Genomic DNA, 22,095 nt, shown 5'->3' with positions numbered 1-22,095 from the left:
TGCAAGCGGTGGTAAAATATCGCAATGGAAGGGCAACGTTATAAAAAAAATAATGCGACGTTATCGGAGGGGTGACTGTTACGTTTTATCGTCGATATTAACAATCGTTTTAGAATTTCTATAATTAGCTATTATAATTCCTTAACTAGAAATCTCTCATTTTCTCTCTCTCTTTTATTTCTCGTTTTTTTTTGTTTTTTCTCAAGTACAATTAATTTTTAAAAACAAATAAAAAATACAGTAAAAATCTAAAAATTCATTACTAACCGTTAATTAAAAACCCATTAATGAAAAATTGATATTTTAATGCACAGATAGATTCTTTGATAAAGAGTTAAACTTTGAAAAAAGATATAGATTAGAGGGAGGTAGAACGGAGATGTTTATTGTATGATACTCGAGTATGATTGCTTATCAAATTATGCAAACACTCGTGTGCCCACAAGCTGTCCATCATACCGCTTTTTCCTTCTTAAATATCGGAAAGAAGTTCCACTCCGTGGAAGCAAGGACGATCCCTTGTCGCAATAACTATTAATAAGGATCTCGGTAGATTCGCAAAGATGGCACGCCCTGGTACTAGTGAGTGAGGACAAATAAAGGACAACGAGGGAGGGAGACGGGTGGAAGGGCAGCTCTCTTTCTTTCTCTGTCTCTCTCCCTCTCATTCTCGATGAGGAGGGTTAGAAAGGAAGGGCAGACGTACATCGAGCGTGGCGACGGCGGTGGGAGGACGAGGGATGGCGGTCAGGGTGGAAAGGGAAAAGCGGGAGGGACGGCCGTGGTGTTGCTGACCCGACGACCGCTGTAACCTTGCGTCCCGACGCCCCGCATCCAGATCAAACGACCCCGCATGCACCACTCGAAGGTCTTCGAGTCCTAGACCAATAGATATTTCCCCGTGCATTCCTCTTCTCTAGTCTAACCTCACGCCCATCAAATCTAAGCTCTGGCTCATTCTCTTTTATCATTTTGTAAACGGAACGCACAAAATGTTCCTTTTGTATGATCTTTGTTATTCATGTAATTAATACATTTTAATAATATAATCTTTCTATATTTTATATGTATGTATTCCTATGTTTATCAAATCTATCGAATCAGGCATACATAATATTCTGAAATAATCTAAGTCATTTTTATATTCTTTATAAAAAATAAATGATGAGAGAGAGAGAGAGAGAGAGAGAGAAAAAGAGAGAGACAGAGACGAACATATTACATAAATAGAATCTTTACGATTCAAGTTTCAAAAACTTAAAACTAATCTAGCAATTACGTCTTATTCTCGATATAGTTGTATACGACTTTTCTTACTTGTTATAATTTTTATCTTCCGTTCAAGCACGATAAATCTGATAATCTCGATTCTAAAACTATACGAATAGGAGAGCAATTCGACCGACGCCATGCGCATGCATGCTGGAGAAATTTAAATAAGATTCCTAGCGCGCCATCTCGCGTCAGATACAGAAACGAAGTAGTATGTATATACATACGTATTTACCGACCAAAAAATTTTAATTTCGCGATAAGTGTAAAATTGCATAATGCATTTACGATATGTAATATTTAATTAAAATTCCATAATTCTTTTTGTTTATAATTTATATGTATAGAGAAACATCAAAAATATCATTTATTAATAGCTTAAATATTAATCAATTAGATAACAAAATGTCGATTTTTTTCTACGTGTGCTATAAATGGTGATGTTATAATACATCTAAATCGATAAATTTAAGATTAAAAATCATCGTTCAAGAAAAAAAATCACGTACGTCATATATTTCCAATTTCTTTATACAAAATAATATAGTTTTGATACAAAATAGTACAGTTTTGATCGGATGTTATCTCGGTAATTTTTTACTTCTGCTTCAGACTCATTGATAATCACTATGAAAAGTTATCTACTGTTGATAATATATAACCTCTAATACATATTTCATTGTTCTTATTGATGCAAGTATGAGGCGTAGTAAAGAAAAAAAAATTAAAAATATCTTATTACTTTATTTTATAGATATAGATATGATCAGTTACTTATTTTTTTAATTCATGTTATATAGATGTTTCATTTTTCATATGCATAACAGGATTGAGCGTTTATTCGTAAAACATAATCTATATTGCAACACATACAATGTAAACAAGCTGATTTTACATGTTAATTACGTAGTTAGTAAATAATAATCAATGAATTACTGAAAATTGAGATTTTATCAGAAATAGTAAAAGTTATATTTCATTTTTTATTTTTAACATTATATTTTAATTTTATCTATACTAAAGTTAGATATATTAACAATTTTATAACTTAATTTACTTTTTCTATGAATTGAGTTATTCAACTCGTAATTTACATTGGTAGATATTGTAAACAAAAAAAAATTTCATATAAACATAACAACGTAAACATATGTAATATATAAATAATAATCTAGGTAGACATAATGTATAAATTTATACAAGTCTGATGCTTTTACAAAGATCCTATTAACCGTTATTTTAGCTTCAAAGGAGAATCAAATGTTTGCTTTTATTTAGGAAGAAAAATAAAAACAGATATATGTTTAAGTTTCGTTTAAAGCTAAAATAATATTGACACAACCAGGTCTTAAAAACACTTGATTAGTAATTGATTTAGGCCAGTCTTATCACCAATTTTGATCAATCCATCAAATTTATGAAATTTTGCTAACAACAAAACTTAAAATTAATCCTATTATTTTCCATTTGTTTCCATCTTCTACAAATTATAATTTATTTATATAAACTATAATACTTTTAGTTAATTAAGTAATGTTTGAACTAAAATAAAAAACAAGTTAGGTTAGGGATCAATTTTGCCATTGGTAATTCAATAATTTAATCAGCCCATTAAGTTATCGAAATTAAGTAATCGAAATTAGTGAGACCGGCCTTAAGGGCATCGTTATTTTTTCATTTAAGTTTACCTATGCTGGTTTGTTAGATCATTTTCCTTTTCTTCTGTTTCCATTTTTTTACCTTTTACACGTAACGTAAATAACGCGGTAACGCTAGGGAAATGACACGCGTGCCAATCAGACTCCGTGGACCACCATGGACTTCCGTCACATGCCTATTTCCACTAACGCAGATTCACTTTGATCTCTCAATTTAACTTATTCTTTATCTTTCTTTAGTTCTAAGAATTGAAAAAAAATAAAGAGAAAATTAAAACTGAGATTAAAGTTAATCTACATTGATGGAAATGAGCATTATTAAAAATTACAAATCGCAATGACGCAATTGGTCGTCGCTCTTCACACGCTTCTCGTGGCCGGTAGAGTGCGCGCGAAGCAGCGAGAACAATCCAGCCACGAAGACTACCGAGACTGTCCGAGACTACCAGAGAGAGACAACGCTGACAACGGAGCTGTCGCCATATCCGTATTTCGTTACTCAGTGAAACACCGCTAGCACGTGGCGTGTGCTCGTAGAAAATTCGCCGCAAGTTGGTCGTACGGCGCGCCGAAAGTCTTTTCAGGAGCCCTCGAACGGAGAGCACGATTATTCGCAAATTAGTCGCAGCCTCGCGATACGTTAATAACATTGGTAAGTAATCCCGGCGAGGTCCCATGCGTGCGTCCGTGTGTGCTTCTCCTTCGGCTTGCCTCTGTGCGGCAGACCGTCTTTTGTTATCTTCCTTCTTCCGGCCGCTTTATACCGACCGAGAAGTATGGCAATAAGACACTGATTACGAGGGCAAACATAGCCATACGACCGACGACAAGTAGGAATTAATGAGCGGTTTGGAATACTGGAAGCAGATGCCCGTATGTTTCCACTTTATTTCTAATCAGTTGTGTATAATAACGAATTCCTTCTCTTCCTCCTGCTCCGCCTCCGCCTCAGCTCTATCTTTGGAACATACGGCGTTAAGTTCAGCTAAGCTATCCACAAGTTTAGTCTTCGCTTACTATTTTCTAGTTGTCTTATGGTGTTTGTTGAATATGAATCATTTGTTGTTTATTATACTCTATTATTTTTACATCCATTTTGTCTCAGAGTCCAAATTCTTGTTTGTATTTGTTTGCATGTACAGTCGTTAATAAAATATTGATGTTAATATGATTATTTTATATAATTTTTTGATGGAACTATACAAAATTGCTTATAGATACATACTTGGTATATGGCAATTTGAATTTTATATATAGACAAATCGTAGGCTGTATGTCATATTGTGTGCAAGTAGTAATGTTCTATTTTTATACAATTATTTATAGATCATTCTAAATATATTTATGTTCTATAAATTTAATGTCTGTTTACATACATTTAACAAAGGAAATCTTAGTACAGCTTATATGCATTTTTAACATTTTAACACTAAAAAAATTATTTAAATTCTTAATAAACTTTTTGTTGATTGTCTTTTGATTCTAAATATATTTTCTTTATTATTATTTTATGGAGAAAAACAATAAATTAATTAAAAGTATTTGAAACGGTAACAAAAATTGTTACTAGAAATAAGTTTTTGTATATATATTAAATAATAAAATAAAAGAGAATCTCTTTCATTTATTAATAAATTGTTATTTTATATTATTTTATTGTATTAATATTATTTGTTTTTTTTTTACATCTTGTGTTATATTTTCAAAAAAGCTTTTTTATTCTTTATAATTTCTTTTGTATTTCCATAAATATTCCATTTAATTTATATCTAATGATTGTACAGATTTGTAATAGTCATTGCTATTTTATTTTGTATAATATAATAGTAGAGGTTATCTCAGCAGAAAAATACAATTTTTTAAAAGCTTTATTTTTATTTACATTTTATGATTTAAATTATCTATTAATGTATTTAAAGCATATAGCTTTACTTAATATTAACTTTTACATATCACTTGTAATGTTAAAACTACCTTTGTCATTTGAATAAGACTAAACTTTAAAGTTTTTCATAATCTTGTTTACATAAATACATTTTTTATAAAATCTATGTATTATTCTCTTCTAATTAATAATTTTTATTTTTCTTACTATGTGATCATTATATATATTATTAATAATACGAATAATCTTAAATAAAATTTTAACAGTATAATCAGTTTTCTTCAGTTATTTGTGCAAGTTTTAGAACACATTATATATTTTTAAGTAACTTGAAATTATACATACAAATGCAGTTTTAATTCTTGCAAATGCCTTATACGTTAAAAATTTTTAATTTGTATTACTGAATTTATATTTTAAAAATAAAGAAAATTGATTAATTTTTTTGTAATATTTTTAGTGATTGTCTTACCTTTATTTAGTTTCATAATCAACTCACGAATTGGAATTGACATTCCATCTGTCAAAATCGTTTCAAACTTTATTTGTCTCTCTGCTAAGCAATGAAATACTAATACAAATTATTATCTGTGTGTACTTTGACCTAATCCATGTTATTTACATCGTATTATTTTCATTTAAACGATGTTGGGATTTATTTGAACATAAATTTGTTTAACTTAACTTTAACATACGTATGTATAGACTGTGACGTGCTTTTTATCTATTTTGAATTTATTGGCATATAGAGAATCGAACATTATATCTACAGACCGGCATATACCGTCTCTGATTCATGCATAATTTAGAAACCTTTATTAATTTTAATTGCAGTCATTTAAAAATTACTTAGGTTTGATCTTGTCGAAAAAAAAAGTTTGCTTTTTCTAACATAGAAAATCGTGCGCGATTTTTATGATAAGTATATCACTGTATGTATATACTTAACATTTTTATTTACATAAATTTACATAAATTTTCTTTAGTTATATTCCACAGATTTACTTCACAGATAATAGCTGACTGTGTAAATGAGGTAGAAAATGCAACAGCTAGTTATATTATTAAAAAAACATGAAAGATGATTGGTTCTGGATAATGTTTGGCGACTAATTGCTTTGTTACTAAGCATTATTTTTTTATTTAAAATACAAAATTAATTTGATTCGGCATTATAATGTCAAAATATACAATTTTTTTGTTTTGATTATAATATAATTGATTATAATATAATTGATTATAATAAACCTGATTTCGATTTTAAGGCATCAAGAACTTTAATGATTTTTTTTAGATAAGAAGTTGAAGGTTATAAGTTGAATTCCGAGGTTTGCTTTAGTTTATCAAGTTACCACGATTTCCGTCCTTCCTTTTGATGTTTTTATTAAGCTTTACTCGCACCGGTTACCTCATTAGTCTCGAGCAGCTCGGATTCAACATTCCAAGAGCGCGTTGAACCAATACGTCCTTTGACATAGCATGTTTCTCTTTAGTTGTTAATGCCCAATTTTTTTATTGAATCTGAAGATTATTAATACAAAGGAAATAAGCAAATCTTAAATAACATAATATTCAACAAATATTCGACAAGATGCTTTTTTTTAGTAGAACCATAAACTATTAAAATTTGTGAAACTTCTTAACGTTTCTTTAATTATTGCACTAAAAAATCATTGTTTTCACTCTGTATAGTAAAAATTTTTGACGATGAATCATTGCAATGATTTACAATTCGCAAGTATAACTTCAATTTTTTGTTCTTCTCTTCTCATCTTTCTGTGTTCTATGATATATTGTAACATTAATATTTCATCTTTATTAATATTTTTTGTTCTTAAAAATATTTAAGACTTAAGTCTTAAGCTCTTCGTATCACTTTTTGAAATTCCTGCCAATAGTTTCGAACATTTCAAGCGTTGAGTAACATATCTACTTTCTATTTAACTAATTAGCATTCTCGAGAAAATTTTGTCTCGACCTTTAAATACGTAAAATTATAAGTACTCAAAGTCAAAAGGTGACTTTCATCCACCAATTTTATCGCGACTTATATCTCTGTCGAAATAAACTAAAAATTGAATAGATTTTTAATTTACATTACATACTGGCATATAAAACTTCTATTAAAAATGATTATAATTTTATATCAGTATCAGTTTATTTATTTTATTTTGTATTGTTGCGATGGAATGATAGATCGCAATTATATGGAATATTTTTGTATTTGCAGACTTTTTGTTTATATTTTTTATCAATTAATAGAATGTATCGATAAAAGTTGACCAAATATTTTAGAAACATCTTATGTTCTCGTATTTCTTTGAATAAGTGTATGAGAATGTCATGTTATGCTGGATAATTTTTTTGTTTGTTGATCTAGAAATAGTATTAGTTGACTAATTCATGCATATTGCTGAGAAAATACCAGTGAAATTATTAATAAAAATACGAGATTTAATTTATGTAAAATAATTTTATGTTCTAAATTAATTTTATCTTGACCGAAAGATGAAGAAATCTTAGAAAATCGTAGAATATTTCTCATTAGATTTATTATTTTTGCGTAGCCCTATATGTTGTCGAAGATCTTGATCACGGTGTGAATGCCATCTTACGTGATCATGCCTGCGTAACCGGCGAACGGTCCAGTCCAACTGGTCTTCAGCGTGAACCATGTGTTGAAAATCTGCGAGTCGTAGTACAATTCCAGCCATGCTAGCATCGATAGTGTGTTCACGTAATCAGCTTTCTGATTAATTTCGGTGCGTGTTGCTTCAGGCTCATTTTGGGACATTGCATAGAGTTACCGTCTAAGTATCACTTAACGATTATGACGGAATATTTCAAATACGTAAGAAGCAAGTTATCGTTGGATACCAGCTGGATATGTTTGTGAATCGATTGTATATTGATATAAACAACGTGAAATGCTTCATATTAGATTTTAAATTGTTTGAATGTCTAGATTCTTATATATTTTTATATACATTTTTATATACATATATACTTTTTAATATCCTAATGATGAGATATAAGAAGTTTTGCTTCATTGCTTTGACAATATGATTCGAGATTTCAATGATAACTTCACTATCGAATATTTGACATCACGAAACATTTGATCGCTCTTCTGCACTGTTTTTGCCATGTGATAATCCGAAATTATATTTAACTTTTATTTATATTATATTTTAGATGTGTGAATAATATCTAAACTAAAAACCCATTTTTTTAAATAACCCAGACATTTAAATACTTCATATAACGTTTTTTTTTTTAAACAAATGTAATGCTTATTGTGTATAGCATTGTGTCTTGAAAGCCTCTAAACGTGTTATTTTTTTTCTTTATTGTGATGCATGAATAGAAAAATTAATTGCTATGCGTAAAAGAAAGTCCATGGAACTCCACGTTGTCATGCCGTCTCATTTTACACAGACTGTTTCCGCGTATTAATTGCTGATCAGCAGGTGTTCACTTTGCTGTAAGCAGAATACATTCCAATTCCTTCATCGTTCATAGTAGGATTAAACAGTGCTAAATTGTAGCATTGATTTTTATGTAGATTTTAAGTTGTGTGTGTTTATGTATATACACAACTTGAAATCTACATAAACTAATAATATAGTATAATTTTTATAGTACAATTTGTTTAATCCTACTACGAACGATGAAGGAATATACATATGTAAGATATTTAAAATATCTAATTACATAAAATAATATTTATTGTTTAAGTATTTATTGAAATAGTAGGAACTAAAAAGCTGTTGGTGTCTACCTCGATTTCAGTATCAGCGAATTTCCAGTAACGGCAACAACCGTGGATTCGTACTATGAATTCTTCAATTCGTGTACAGCTAGCGAAGTGGACAGTCCCGGCGGTAGCTGTTGCCGTTGCATTCTTTTGGTACAAACGCCGTCGGATAGACAGAGGTGAACTTCAATGGAATGACTCAGGAGGGACTACGAAATCGAATCATGTAGAACCAGTGATTTTAAATAATATGAAGGAGGTTGATATCAACCTGTACGAGTCTAATGTCCAGAAGGAGATTAACCAGGAATCCTCTGTTGATTGCTGCCACACGCAACAAGAAGAGCCGACTCGCGTTCTAAGGAAGGTCAGCGAGAACATAGATATTCCGTTAAAAAATTCAACGCCACAATCCACCTTTTGTAGCGGTAGTCAGAGTAAACACATAGATGCAGAGTTTAGCAATAATGCGAATGAGAGTTTTAAAATGATCGCCACGAGCGCATCCTCCCAGTCCAGCAAGAACGTCGACAACGTAACGAGAACATTTGAAAATGCCACCAGTGAGGAGCAAACTCTACATTGCGAGACGGAGCCATCTAGGCAAGATTTTACCACGAATGAATGTAATTATAAGGAGGATGGACAGCAATCTGAGGGACACATCGTGCAAAATCAGGGACAAGTGGCCGACGAAAGAGACTCGGCCAATCAAAGCCCAGTTTCCGTAGTTCTAGACGGCAGCGTTACGGACGAAGGCGGGAGCGAAGGAAGCAATACGGATAGTGGAAAAGGTGAATATTGGAACAGGGTTACAGAAGATCAGAACACACAAATTGGTTAGATATATTGAACTTCTGTCGGAAGAAAGAAACTTACATTTATTTAATTATGGTAGTTATTGACAGTTTAGTAATTCACAATATAAACCATTGATGTTTAATTGTTTGAGCTTACTCTTTCAAGTAATCAAAATTTTAAAAATATATTAAAAAAATATATTTAATTAAACAGTACAATTACATATTAGTTTTGTGTAATTTTTTATGTATATTCTTTTTAAAATTATGAATATTGAATAATTATTGATGATGAGAAGTTCCGTCTTTTCTTTATTTCTTTATTGGTAGAATCGTAGAATATTAGTTTTAAGAGAACAATTGAACATTATTTTGTGAGATCTGAGTGACAGTTTTTATTTTTTCATACAGGTGGAAGCATCAACGGTGGTAAAAAGGACAATGCTGCACCAACCACACACAATTTTGCTATACCGCAACATTTAGTGGGCAGATTGATTGGCCGACATGGTAACTTTTTACAAAGTATCCGTACAAAAGCCAACGTCAGCATATATGTCAATGATCACCCTTGCGATGGCGATCATAAGATTTGCTCGATACGAGGCAGTGTTGAGGGAATTACTGTTGCGCTTAAAATGATAAGGCAGAAGTTTCCAGAGAAAAGGTTTCCGCAGGTAACATTAGCGGAAATCTCAACAATATCTGAGGTGAATGAAGAAGCTCCGTTCTTTATACAGCGGCCCTTGTCTTTGGTTGTTGGTGTTAATAACGACATCAATATCTCTCATATTGTTAAGCCAAACTGGCTTTTCGTTCAGCTTCCGACTCATCCGTCATTTCCTTATTTGCAATATCTAGAGGATGATATGATGAGGAGTTATTGCAAAGAATTTTTGCCAATTCCGGATGTATTGAATAGTAAGTGATATAATTTTAGTGCGTTAAAAAAACAAAAATCAGAATACATGGACTATGAAATATATTGCTTTGTAGAGGGCGATTTTGTAGCTGTATATTGGAGCGATAAATGGGTTAGAGGATATATTGAACGCCCAGATCCATCGGGAGAGAGAAGCGTCGTGCGATTACTTGATTATGGTGGTTATTGGCAGTTTAACAATTCCCAATGTAGGCCATTGTTATATAATTATTTCAGCTTGCCCTTCCAAGCAATCGAAGTCTTTTTAGCAAATATCCAGCCAAAGAACGGTAACTATGTATTAATATTATGTATATTTTTTTCCACATTATGTATTATACTTTTTTATTCTAAAATTATTTTTAAAAATATATAATTATATTTTTATATTATTTTTATAGGTATATGGTCGACAGAAGCTTACAACGTAGTACAAAATTGTTCCTCAAAGGGAGTTGCCCAAGCACAGGTTGAAGGTCGCATTCAAACTAATGTTTATGCAACTATTTATTTTACTATACAAAATTACGGAGTAAGTATTATCTTTGAGTATTATTTTCTTTGCAAACATTTTTGATACAAAATTAATTAAATCTTTTTTTTTTTTTTTTTTTAAAGCTAATTTCCCTTACTGATGAATTGGTAATGAACGGACATGCTGAACATGTAGCATGGGAGCAGATGAAGCCAGAAACACTTGAATCCATCTGTACATAAGAGTTGTAAAAACTCTACTATTTTCAGATTTCCTATCAAACTATCATGCATGATTTACGGTTCTTAGTCAGTATGGACTAGAGTTTAGTACAATCGCCATTGATAATCTCCTTTAATCGCGTCAAAATTGATTATTTTGCTTTTTGACTTTATTCATTCTCGTATTTCTTTATTGAAGTCACTGTAAATATTCTGACTTATATATTTCCTAATGGTTGATTATCTATATAGAGATATAAAGTAAATAACGCAGTATATATATACATATATATATTATATATTATTCTAACAATTATGAAAATAGATTATATTTCGCTGTACAGGAGACAGATATTTTTGTCGCGTTTAAATAGCATTTACAGTTACACCCTTAAATATTGCTCGGAAAGAACAATTCTGTAAGCACAAAACTCGTTTCACATGAGTTCTGACAAGTACAAAAGATTTGATTTAGTCCAATAACGTAAGAACCTTTTTACATCAATTCCGAATTGTATATCGCTCGTGATATTTTCTCTTTTATCTGGAAAACTAAAAACTTTTCATACCGATAATGTTATTTGCAAGAGGAGTCTTTCAAATAATTTCACATAAACGTTCAAACAATTGTTTTCATTGTCTTGAGCGCCTTGAGACTGCCGTAAAGAAAATATAACTGCTTAACTCTTCTATATCCTTATACCTTTGTGTATATTGTAAAATAATTTATCGATTGTAGAATATTTAAATTTCATAAGAGAGGAAGTTATATAGATTTGCTATAATATTGGTCGTAGAATAGAATAAACAATAACATTGTATTTTACAAAGTAGCGTCTAAAACGTATTGAATAACTCAGACGAATTAGGAAATTCGTTTCTACGTGACTCATTCATTTGCGATTGAGGACGATTCGAGAATCCATTGAAAACAACTCTAATTTTTTCAGATTAATTTTAGATAGATCACTGTAGATTAAACTTGTTATCGTAAAAGTTATTGTTGAATATTGCATTGCATTTGATGTCCCACGTTAGAGTATGAAATTATTTCAAATTTACTACCAATTTAGAGATTTGTCTTCCAAACATTATTTTTCAGTAGCTTGTATTTTGTATAACTTTATTATCATAGCATAAAACTATATTTTATGCATGCTAATTATTATCTCAGAATGATTTTTGAGATTTTTGGTGTTTCAAAGAGATTAAGGATACTTTGAATTAATCCAGACGTATGTACGTGTAAAACATATTCAATTGTTTACTTCGATGTCGATGATTCATACGCGATATGTAAACGTTGATCTTTTCTATGCAAGATTTCAGTGCAGTAGAAATTAGTTAACTGAAAAAAAAGAGTATAAATAATTTGTAACTCGTGCATTGCGCGCTCAACTGGAAACGTTTTGCAGTTATATGGAATGTTAATATTTAATATTGTTGATGGAACGTGATATAGAAATATTTTTCTAGAAATATATACATGTAATATTACAATCATTAAATCGCTCACAGTATACATGCTTTCTCGCAAGCTGCGATTAACTTAGTTTATTATAATTTATTATAATTCTTGAACAAAAAAACATAACGACAATATGGCGCAACAAACGTCGTTACGTAATATTCATTCATAATTCATTTTGTGTATATATACGTAGCTGACTGCAATTTTTGACATATTCAAATTTTGTACAACACTTAGCTTTATATTAATCATTTATATTAATTGGGTAAATTTAGTAGCTTTTGTATATTTATAATCTTTGGAGTTATCAGACTTGCATCAATCTTTACTGTAAGTTTCTCTTACATCTTTTATACATTTTCTGTAAAATATAGCATAAAAAGAAACAATAAAGAGAACAGCATAATGCTAAGATTTAAGCCATTGTTTTGTATTGTAAAGCAGAAATAAAGATGTTTGTAAATAGTCAAATTATAATTACAAAAAATTTCTCACACAATTTACGAAATTTGTGTTTTTTCGGTATTTGTATTTTCCAGATTCTATGTTCAAGAATTTTTCTACTGAGCTTATCGTATTTGAATATTTGTGTATCATGACTATTACGAGAGCCAAAGCTATAGTTTTATTACTTAAGACTGGGTGCGTTCCATTTCACGCATAATGCATGTGATGCATCATTTATTTTTGTTTAATTAATGTTAAAGGATATATGATGCATCATGTTCGTGTATGAAATTTAAAGCGTTTAGTAACTTCTTTCTGATTTTCTCGTAAAATCTAAATTCTATCCAAGTTTTATTTGGTGCGCACCTTTTATTCTACAAAAGGATTTTATGATCTGTCCAATCAAGACAAAAAGTTAATATGTTCTCTAATGCGATCAATATTTAGGAGCATCTTAAGAGACGAGAAAATACTTCTTCCTTTTTTTATTGGCACTCGTCCCTAGTAATTCGTTAGGGAGGAGGTGATTTCGCTATGTGCAAAAATGATAATGGGATTATGAAGCTCAGAACGACGGTTGTCGTTTCGGCCAGTTCCGGCGGCCGATTGTGATACAATCGACAGACATAAAAATATAAGTGTAAGGCTGTGTTCGAAAACTTTACTCGGGTGCACCCAACGAAACTCAAATCGCGTTACACAATTACCCAAATTCACCCTGAAATTTTAAGATAAAAAATTTTATCTCTAAGGTGCATCCAACAGTATTTTCGAACGACTCGCTATCACACAAATTGTGAAATGGTGTGAGTTTTATCAGGTGCACCCGGGTGAAGTTTCCGAACACGACCTAATAAGCAACCTCTCTCGTAGGTGGCCCCAAACGGACTCTTGTGTCTTAACATTCCAGCTAGAAAGTAGACTTTCTCTTTGGTTCAGCCTTCAGATAAAAAAAAGAAAGCATCGTTCTTCCATCTTGGTCCGTCCGCGACCATATGTGCGGCATGCGTTTCACAAGGTCAACAGCTGACTCGGTTGTGTATATATACGGAAGGGGAGAATAATCGCGTATTTTTATATGCGTCGTCGGCGTCGTGTTGATGTACCGCGTATTTAGAGATCATACTACTTTCGGCGGTCGAACGTGGCTCTTCGGTGGCCGGACAGACCTGTCGCAAATCAAGATCCAAGTGCGTGCGACGCGTGTACTCTAACATGCTTTCCTTTGGAAGTTGTAAGGAGTACCGGCATTTTCGTGTACTGATGCCGGTACTCCTGAGTGCCTGTGCCATCCCAATCTCGATGCTTTTCTGGATAGTGAACGTGACTTATTCGCTTCTATGGCCGGACACAACTAACTTGACAGAAGGTTTCGTATAAAAGTTTAAATGCGCTCTCAAGCAGTCGCGTTAGAGGTTAGATCGGAGTAACTGCATATATATTTGCGTTATGAGATGTAAAATCTATTAAATCCGTGCTACGTCGTATTTGAATACAAAATTTATTGCACGATGAAAGCCATAGGCAATAGGTACAAGGGAATCTCATATCAAATCGTATCATTGTGATCGATACATTGTGAAACTGTTAGGAATGGATTCAGATCGGAATTATTCCGCGTTTTCTCTAGAAAACAATAAAAATATAACAAGTAATTATTGAATAATTCCGATTGGAATTCAAATTCCTAAAAGTTTAATAATATGTGCCCTGAGCACGTATAAGTTTATTTTCCTATTTTATTTCGTGTTCCACGATTCTATATCTTTATTGTGCATTGATATGGTTTCCTATAAGATTGAAACATATTGCTTATGTTATTTCTTGTTTCTATTGCCCATGCAAGGAGACATTCATGTCCATGTTTTCATTGCACAATAGACTTAAAAATAAATTACAATTTTTTTTTTTTTTTTTTTTTTTTTTAAATTTACGTCTTGAACCCTCACAGAGATAGGTTATATGACGTACAAATGAATTGCAAATACAGTTTTCAGGTTAGGAAAAAAAAGAACTGTTGTAGATGTCAAGTGGAAAGAACACGATGACAAGTACAAATACGTAATTCAAGATAAATTACATTTCTAATAAAAAAAATTAAATTTTTGTGTTTCATATTTCATAAATTTAAAATATAAAACTTTTATATTTTAAATTTATTTCTATAAAATAATAAAAATTAAATATTAAATTATATTTCTTCAAATTTATAAAATTTTAAGAAATTATGAATAAAAAAAATCTTGGAATATTTCAGAATTTGCATATATAAGGAATTGTTGAAAAAATATAAACTTTCTCAATGTTTCTGAAAAGTATTTGTATATGTAATATATTATATGAATAAGAAATCTGAGAAACTTTCTAAAATGTTATGAAGGTTTTTGTGTAAGTCCTGAAGAATTATGTGAAAAATTCTAAAAAAAAATATTTTGCCAGGAATATTAATTGCAGCATATGTAAGTGATGGTTCTTTGTACAAGAAGAACTTTCGGATTATGCATGAAGTCAAAATTGTGCATTAGTAGAATCCTGCTATGAACATTCTTTGATTTTCTCTAGATCTTAATTATATATATGATCACGGTTTTATTTTAATTATTGTATTATGAATTATAATATAATTTAAATTTTTAGCTTTTGTTTGTATATCTTGATTGTAAAAATAACAAAATTTTTATAAGATTCTTCTTGCGAACGTCGTTAAAAATAAAAGATGCTAAATAAGTGAAATATGTGCCACACATGAAGAAAATAAATACAATGGCGTAAATTTTTTTATGCGATTGAGGTTAATTATTGTCTCAAATTCGATCTTTGAATAAAATTACCCGTGCATAATTATCTATGTTTTTTATCGAACTACCAAAATAGACAATCTCGCGATATAACACGATATAAGAGATTACGAAGATATGTGCGTTATGATAACATCGCAAAAAATTAAGCAATATTAAACCATGAATATGAATTTAAAATTATTTCTTCTAAAGCGTTGCACAAGACTTAGATTCTATATTTTTTGTAGATTCTAAATAAATTATTAGTTGATAAAAACGCATGGACTACTCCATTATTAATACTTTGCAGTCTGCAAATATGTTGTCACACGTCTTGTTGCAGCATCTGATTGAAACAAATTAAGGCTGTGATACGAACTGAGCTGCACATTTTTATTGCAAATACCGAAAAAAGTATTTTAAAATTAAAATTTAAAATTAAAGTTTAAAATTAAAATTTTATTTTCATTTTCTTTAGATGTAAACGTGGCAGTTTATATCTAAAGTATTAAACATAAATATATTGAATCTTTCAGATAATAAATATTACTTTTTGACGTTTTCACAAAATAAAATAAAATATCCTGTAAACTTTATTTTAAGTATTATTTAAATATATTTCTCTTTTTTTTCTCTGTTTTTTAAAACATTATGTTCTAATATTTTATAATTTGAGATTGTAGCACGTTTTTAATTATGAGTGCGTTTTTGAAATGTGTTGAGAACAAATCTTTATTCGCAATATCTGTAATAAATATATAGCCACATACAATAATATATGCGACAGTATTGTGCCATCGACGAATAGCAAAGTTGTTTGATGTTATTTTTGCAGTCGGTCGTCATTAACTTTTATTGCTCAGCCAGCTTTTGTTTTGTTTTTGCGCCACATGCGAATTATAAATCTTGAAGAATCAAAATGTACGAGCGGAAATTAAAAATTGAAATTAAGCTTAAATTTTTAATTTTTGTTTTTATGTCTCGATTAGTTCTCACAAAAAAACCTTTTACTAAATTTTTATTTACGATTATCACATTACAGGCGAGAGAGGGGGGGGGAGGGAGAGAGAGTGTGTGTGTTAAATGCTCAACATTGAAATGTAAAAACAAAATGAATAAAATATATTTCGTTATCAAATCAATGACTTAAACGTCTCTTTTTTAAAGCATAACCGAATAGAGCGTTTGCGAAAAAGGTATTATATAACAGTTACTTAATCTGCAACGTTGACTATTCAAAGGTCAATGTAAAATGATTGAGGCTTGAAAATTAATTTTTTTTTATCGTATCAAGGTTGATTTTAATAATTTAATTTGCTACTTTAATGGATTCATTTTTAATTCATTTTCAATTCATTTAATACATTATTCACATGATTTTTTCAGATTGATATTGAAAATCAAAAAGAAAAGCCTTATCGACGAAAATATTACTTATTATATGCACTGTAAAATCTTATTTATTCTGTATAAATTTATCTAAATTACGTTACATTTTCGCTATGTAACTGCAATTGAATCTAAATAGCGACATTTCCAAATATGGAATCATTTTTATTTTTATTTTAGAGCATTCTGTGATCTCACCATGGAGATGGTTGGCTGCAGTTGTCATTCCAATTATGTTTATGTTTTGGGGTTTGCGCAAGAAAAGTCTGGATGTCAGTGGTGCATTTCTTGGTAGTTAAACTTGACTAGTTTTTGATAATTCTTTAGAAACTAAATGAATAAAACTAATAATTAAACTTTATTAACAAAAAACTTTCTTTTCATCAAATCATGAAAAATTCACGAAATTAAAAATTATTAATCTTGTAATATTAAGATCTTGTAATATTATAAAATTATAATGAATTTTTGTAGGCTTTTTTGTGGGTTTTTTCCTGGTACTCGCGAGTTTTATTCATACAATGGCTCTCATTACATTTTTTGTCACTTCATCAAAGATAACAAAATTTCGGTCTACGCAAAAGAGTAAATTCGAAGCTGATTTCAAAGAGGGTGGTCAACGGAACTGGATCCAGGTTTTATGTAATAGTGGCATGGCTACGCAATTAGCTATATTATATTTATTGGATGTCGGAAGTGGAGAACGGCCAATCGACTTCGATAAGGAATATCGAAACTCGTGGTTATCTGTTGGAATAATAGGTAACAATTTTAATATTCTAATATTTTTCTATAGAAACTGAAATGTTGTATTACAAGAAGTGCTATTGAATTTTAAACGTAATTAACAATTTTGCAGGAGCATTTGCGTGTTGCAATGGTGACACGTGGGCTTCCGAGATTGGGACAGTAATCAGCACAAGTGATCCTTTCCTCATCACGACGAGAAAAAAAGTACCGAAAGGTAAGAATGATAATTTTTTGGAATAAACGGATTAATACTTGTTTGCTTTGTTAAAACAAGCCTTACATATAAAATTTACAAATTGCTAATAGATTAACTGTTATTTTCTTTACAATAAGTTGGTGAATATAGCAGATGTGAATTCTTCATACTTTGTTGTTCAAGGAACGAATGGTGGTGTATCATGGATAGGTTTGATATCTTCTCTCGTTGGTGGTTTAATAGTTGGACTTTTCTGTTATATTACGATAATAAACACCGTTGATACAGCCGTACTGCAATTAGCAGCGCCACAATGGCCGATTGTAATCGTCGCCGGATTTGGAGGTCTCTTTGGCAGTATATTAGATTCTATTCTCGGCGCGACTTTACAGTATTCAGGTAATGTAAATGTACTTTCTAATTTTGTATTATTTTTTAAATTATTGTACATCCGTAAGAGTCGATAGTTTTTAATTAAATATCTGAATCTTTTTATTATATGAAATAATTAATGCATATTTTTAGGAGTGGACGAAAAAGGTATTATAGTAGAGCGGCCAGGGAAAGGTGTAAGACACATTTGCGGTAAACAAATCTTAGATAATCACAGTGTAAATCTCCTTTCTTCTATAGGTATTGCACTGATTCTTCCGAGAATAGCCAATATTTTCTGGCCATAAAAGGATTAAATATCTCCCAGACTTATTTAACAACAAAATGTTCTAATATTGCATTTATTATTTTTCTACATTCTATATTCAAACAAATTGAATTGTATATCTTATACATTTATCTATGGTGTTTTACTTAGGAATAAAAATATTACATTAGGAATTAGAGAATCTTGCTTAAATTATTGTTATATTAACTTTTAATACAACAAATATCTTAAAATAGCAATAGTTTAAATATTGATAATTTTTAATGATTTACTATTTTACAAATTATTTATAATGTTTTTAATTAAAGATCATTATTTGTTTAATAAATATTGATTATTTTTCAACACATTAGTATATTGTTCTATTCTGCGCTATCATTTATATATAATGTAATCTTACTATCATTTAATTTAAATATGGATTGTATAAAAATATAAAACTCATATAGTTTTCATATAGTTTACGTGCAATTCACATTATTGTTTGCTAAAGTACATACTCTAAAAAAAGTTATGTACAGGATCTATTTGTAATTTTTTTCAAAGAATGTATTGTTTGCATTGAAAATATTATCGCAAACTTCTATATTTATATTTTTGTTTTCTGCATCAATATAAGTATTTCATTATTTATTTTGATGTTCTAATGAAGACTTAAACTTAAAGTTTGTATAATTGGAATTTTTTAATGAAGAACATACATGTAATGCTAAAAATATTTTAAGATATACAGAATATTCGCATTATCTTTTAAAAACGTATAGCTAAAAACTTTGAAACAATTGCAAATATTTATATTAAATATTAATTCCTATTATCTTTCAATTTTGAACTAAAAAAATTTACATTTTAGGAAGAAAATTAGATACAGTACTTTTTTGAGAAAATTTGTCTTTAAATAAAATAAAATAAGAATTAAAGTTAAATATTCTAATTTATTTATTACTTTTAAAGATTAATAAATTAAAGAATTTTATTATTATTCAGTAGAAAGTAAATGTGATATTTTCTAATATGCTAAATTTTATACGTTTATGTACATGTAATGTTAGAGTAAATAATATAAACGTGTTATCATTATCAAACAAATATAATACAATATGTATCTATTGTAAATATAAATTTGATATCTTAATTAATAAAATTCAATAAAATTTATCTTTTCAATTTAATTATTTTATTTTATTAAAAATAAAATTAGTTATAAAAAGTAATTTTTATTAATGGCATCTAATCTTAGCGGAATCCCACGTCAATGTGGAGTCCCGCTGAACTCCTGTATCCTTTCTAGATTAAATATTATTTGATGCGATAAGAATACAAATATGAATACCACAAAATTTCAAAACATTATTGTATTGTCAAATTTTTATATGTTCTATATACACACTTCAATAATAAAAATACAGGATAAAAGTATATCCACATAATTTAGAATTAGATAAAATAATTTTTTTGCTTCAACATTATATAAAAAGACTGCGAACAATTTGCGAATAAAAACACTTTGCGCGCATATTTTCTTAACCCTTTCGTATTTGGTGGTACATACGTATATGTAAATGCCAAATCTTTAAAAATTTATATCTTCTATAAAAATAAAGATAGCAACTTTTTCCTCATTTAAAAAATAAAGGATAGGACTCTTCACAAAAAAATCAATACCCTTAGGAGTTTCTTCCTTTGATTTGTATATTTCCTTAAAAATTTATAGAGTAAAAATGTAAAATTAATAAATCTTCCATAAAAATTAAGATAACGAGCCTATTTTTAAGCTCATTTTGAAGATTAATGTAAGGGCTATTTATAAAAAAGTCATTATTTTCAAAATGTCATATCCAATATGGTGGACCAAAATGTAAAATTTTCTTAGATTTGAATAACTCATATTCCAAGAATTTTTGGATTCACTAATTTACGAATCTAATGAAACTTTTAAAATTCAAAATGGCAGATAAAATACTAAATTCATTAGATTTGAGTGATACTTTGATCCGTCATATTGAATTTGCTATTTTGAATTTTAAAATTTTAATTACGAATTTATAAGCAGTCTAAAAACCTGTAGTAAGACATAAATTAGGCGTTGGAAAAAAGTCAGGCACGAAAGGATTAATATTATTATAGAAATTAGTTTAAAATCATTTTGTATTTAATGTAAAATAAAATATCAAGTAAGACCAATGAGATATCCTGTATATTTGTACAATTTGTATTGCTATTAAATTTATAATATAAATATAGTATCAGCGAAATAAGGATTTTATATCACAATTACACAATTTAAATGATAGTAGATTAATTATCTGTTACTTATGCTTTTTCATAATGTAACATTTAATATTACAGGATAAATGCGACAAAACTGAATATCTAATAAAATCAAAAAATCACAGCAACATTTATAAAACACAGAATACATTATTGTGTTCCTTCATATTTGAATCGATATTTAATTCATAATGAATTACTAAAGCAAATTCACAATTTAATTACAAAAACAATTCGAGATTAGTTAGAATCTAATACTTCAAAAATTTTAAAACACATACAAGCTTATAAATTTGATCTAAAAATAGAAATGATTTAAAATTTTGTCTACTTAATCTATTTATAGCTAAGGGTCTAGAATGCACTTTCGTCGAAGAAAAATTTATTATTGTCAGCTTCTATAGCTGAGTTACTAATTATTATATATAAATTTTATTATGTGAAATATTATGCATGATCTACTTATTTATGTTTTCATCCTGGTAAAAAAATCTATATTACTAAAGAAGTCTATAATCTATAAATCTATAAATCTGGTAAAGAAGTTTAAGAATCAAATAATTATATGTACATATATATATATATATATATATATATATATATATATAAATTATATATAAAATATGTATAAGTTTTTTCTTGTAATCTCTATTCATATATAGAAAAAATTTGAAAAATAATTTCTGCCTTGTCCTTTTGAGATGACATACAATTATATATATATATATATATATATATATATATATAATTGTATGTCATCTCAAAAGGATATATATATATATATATATATATATATATATAATTAGATGTAGAATTACACATTATATATGTGAGCAATATTTTCTGATGTCCTTAAACTTAACTTTTTAATTTAAAAAAATTAAAAATAGTTTTTTATATTATATTTTATTTCTTACTATATTCCTTACATACGAATAGAGATTATGTAAAAATATATATGTGGATATATTTTATATATAGTTCAGAGTTCATCTTTCTTCTTTTAACTTAAAGGGGAAAAGAATATTGTGAGCTAGTGTAGCCAGTTCAGTTAAAAAGAACAGATCTAATATGATTCCCTATCCTGTATATAGATTTTTTAACCAGAATTTAATTGGAATGAACCAAATGGTAAGTTTC

The 22,095-nt window shown here is 29.1% G+C and overlaps 2 protein-coding genes across 7 annotated transcripts; both read left to right on the top strand.

The window, feature by feature from the left end:
* Positions 1 to 3,349: 3,349 nt before the first annotated feature.
* On the top strand, positions 3,350 to 12,932 carry LOC105195856 (A-kinase anchor protein 1, mitochondrial). 6 transcript variants are annotated; one of them, XM_011161472.3, is made up of 6 exons: positions 3,350 to 3,582; positions 8,608 to 9,366; positions 9,784 to 10,293; positions 10,369 to 10,584; positions 10,696 to 10,826; positions 10,913 to 12,932. In XM_011161472.3, the coding sequence occupies exons 2-6, from the start codon at positions 8,652 to 8,654 to the stop codon at positions 11,009 to 11,011; spliced, it is 1,671 nt and encodes a 556-aa protein (XP_011159774.1). In that variant the 5' UTR covers positions 3,350 to 3,582; positions 8,608 to 8,651; the 3' UTR covers positions 11,012 to 12,932. The 6 variants fall into 6 exon arrangements, with proteins under 6 accessions (XP_011159774.1, XP_011159775.1, XP_039308118.1 ...); XM_011161473.3 differs by lacking the exon at positions 3,350 to 3,582 and adding an exon at positions 3,589 to 3,803; XM_039452184.1 differs by lacking the exon at positions 3,350 to 3,582 and adding an exon at positions 7,408 to 7,542.
* A 630-nt stretch (positions 12,933 to 13,562) lies between these two features.
* Positions 13,563 to 18,879, top strand: LOC105195855 (transmembrane protein 19). Its single transcript, XM_011161469.3, has 6 exons — positions 13,563 to 14,277; positions 17,258 to 17,368; positions 17,552 to 17,839; positions 17,937 to 18,041; positions 18,207 to 18,422; positions 18,549 to 18,879. Exons 1-6 carry the CDS (start codon positions 14,124 to 14,126, stop codon positions 18,701 to 18,703), a joined length of 1,029 nt encoding a protein of 342 aa, XP_011159771.1. The 5' UTR covers positions 13,563 to 14,123; the 3' UTR covers positions 18,704 to 18,879.
* The last annotated feature ends 3,216 nt before the right edge of the window (positions 18,880 to 22,095 follow it).

Source organism: Solenopsis invicta, chromosome 7, assembly GCF_016802725.1.
Source record: "Solenopsis invicta isolate M01_SB chromosome 7, UNIL_Sinv_3.0, whole genome shotgun sequence".
Taxonomy (NCBI): domain Eukaryota; kingdom Metazoa; phylum Arthropoda; class Insecta; order Hymenoptera; family Formicidae; genus Solenopsis; species Solenopsis invicta.
Note: the sequence above shows the minus strand (reverse complement) of the source record. Positions and strands in the feature narration are given on the sequence as shown.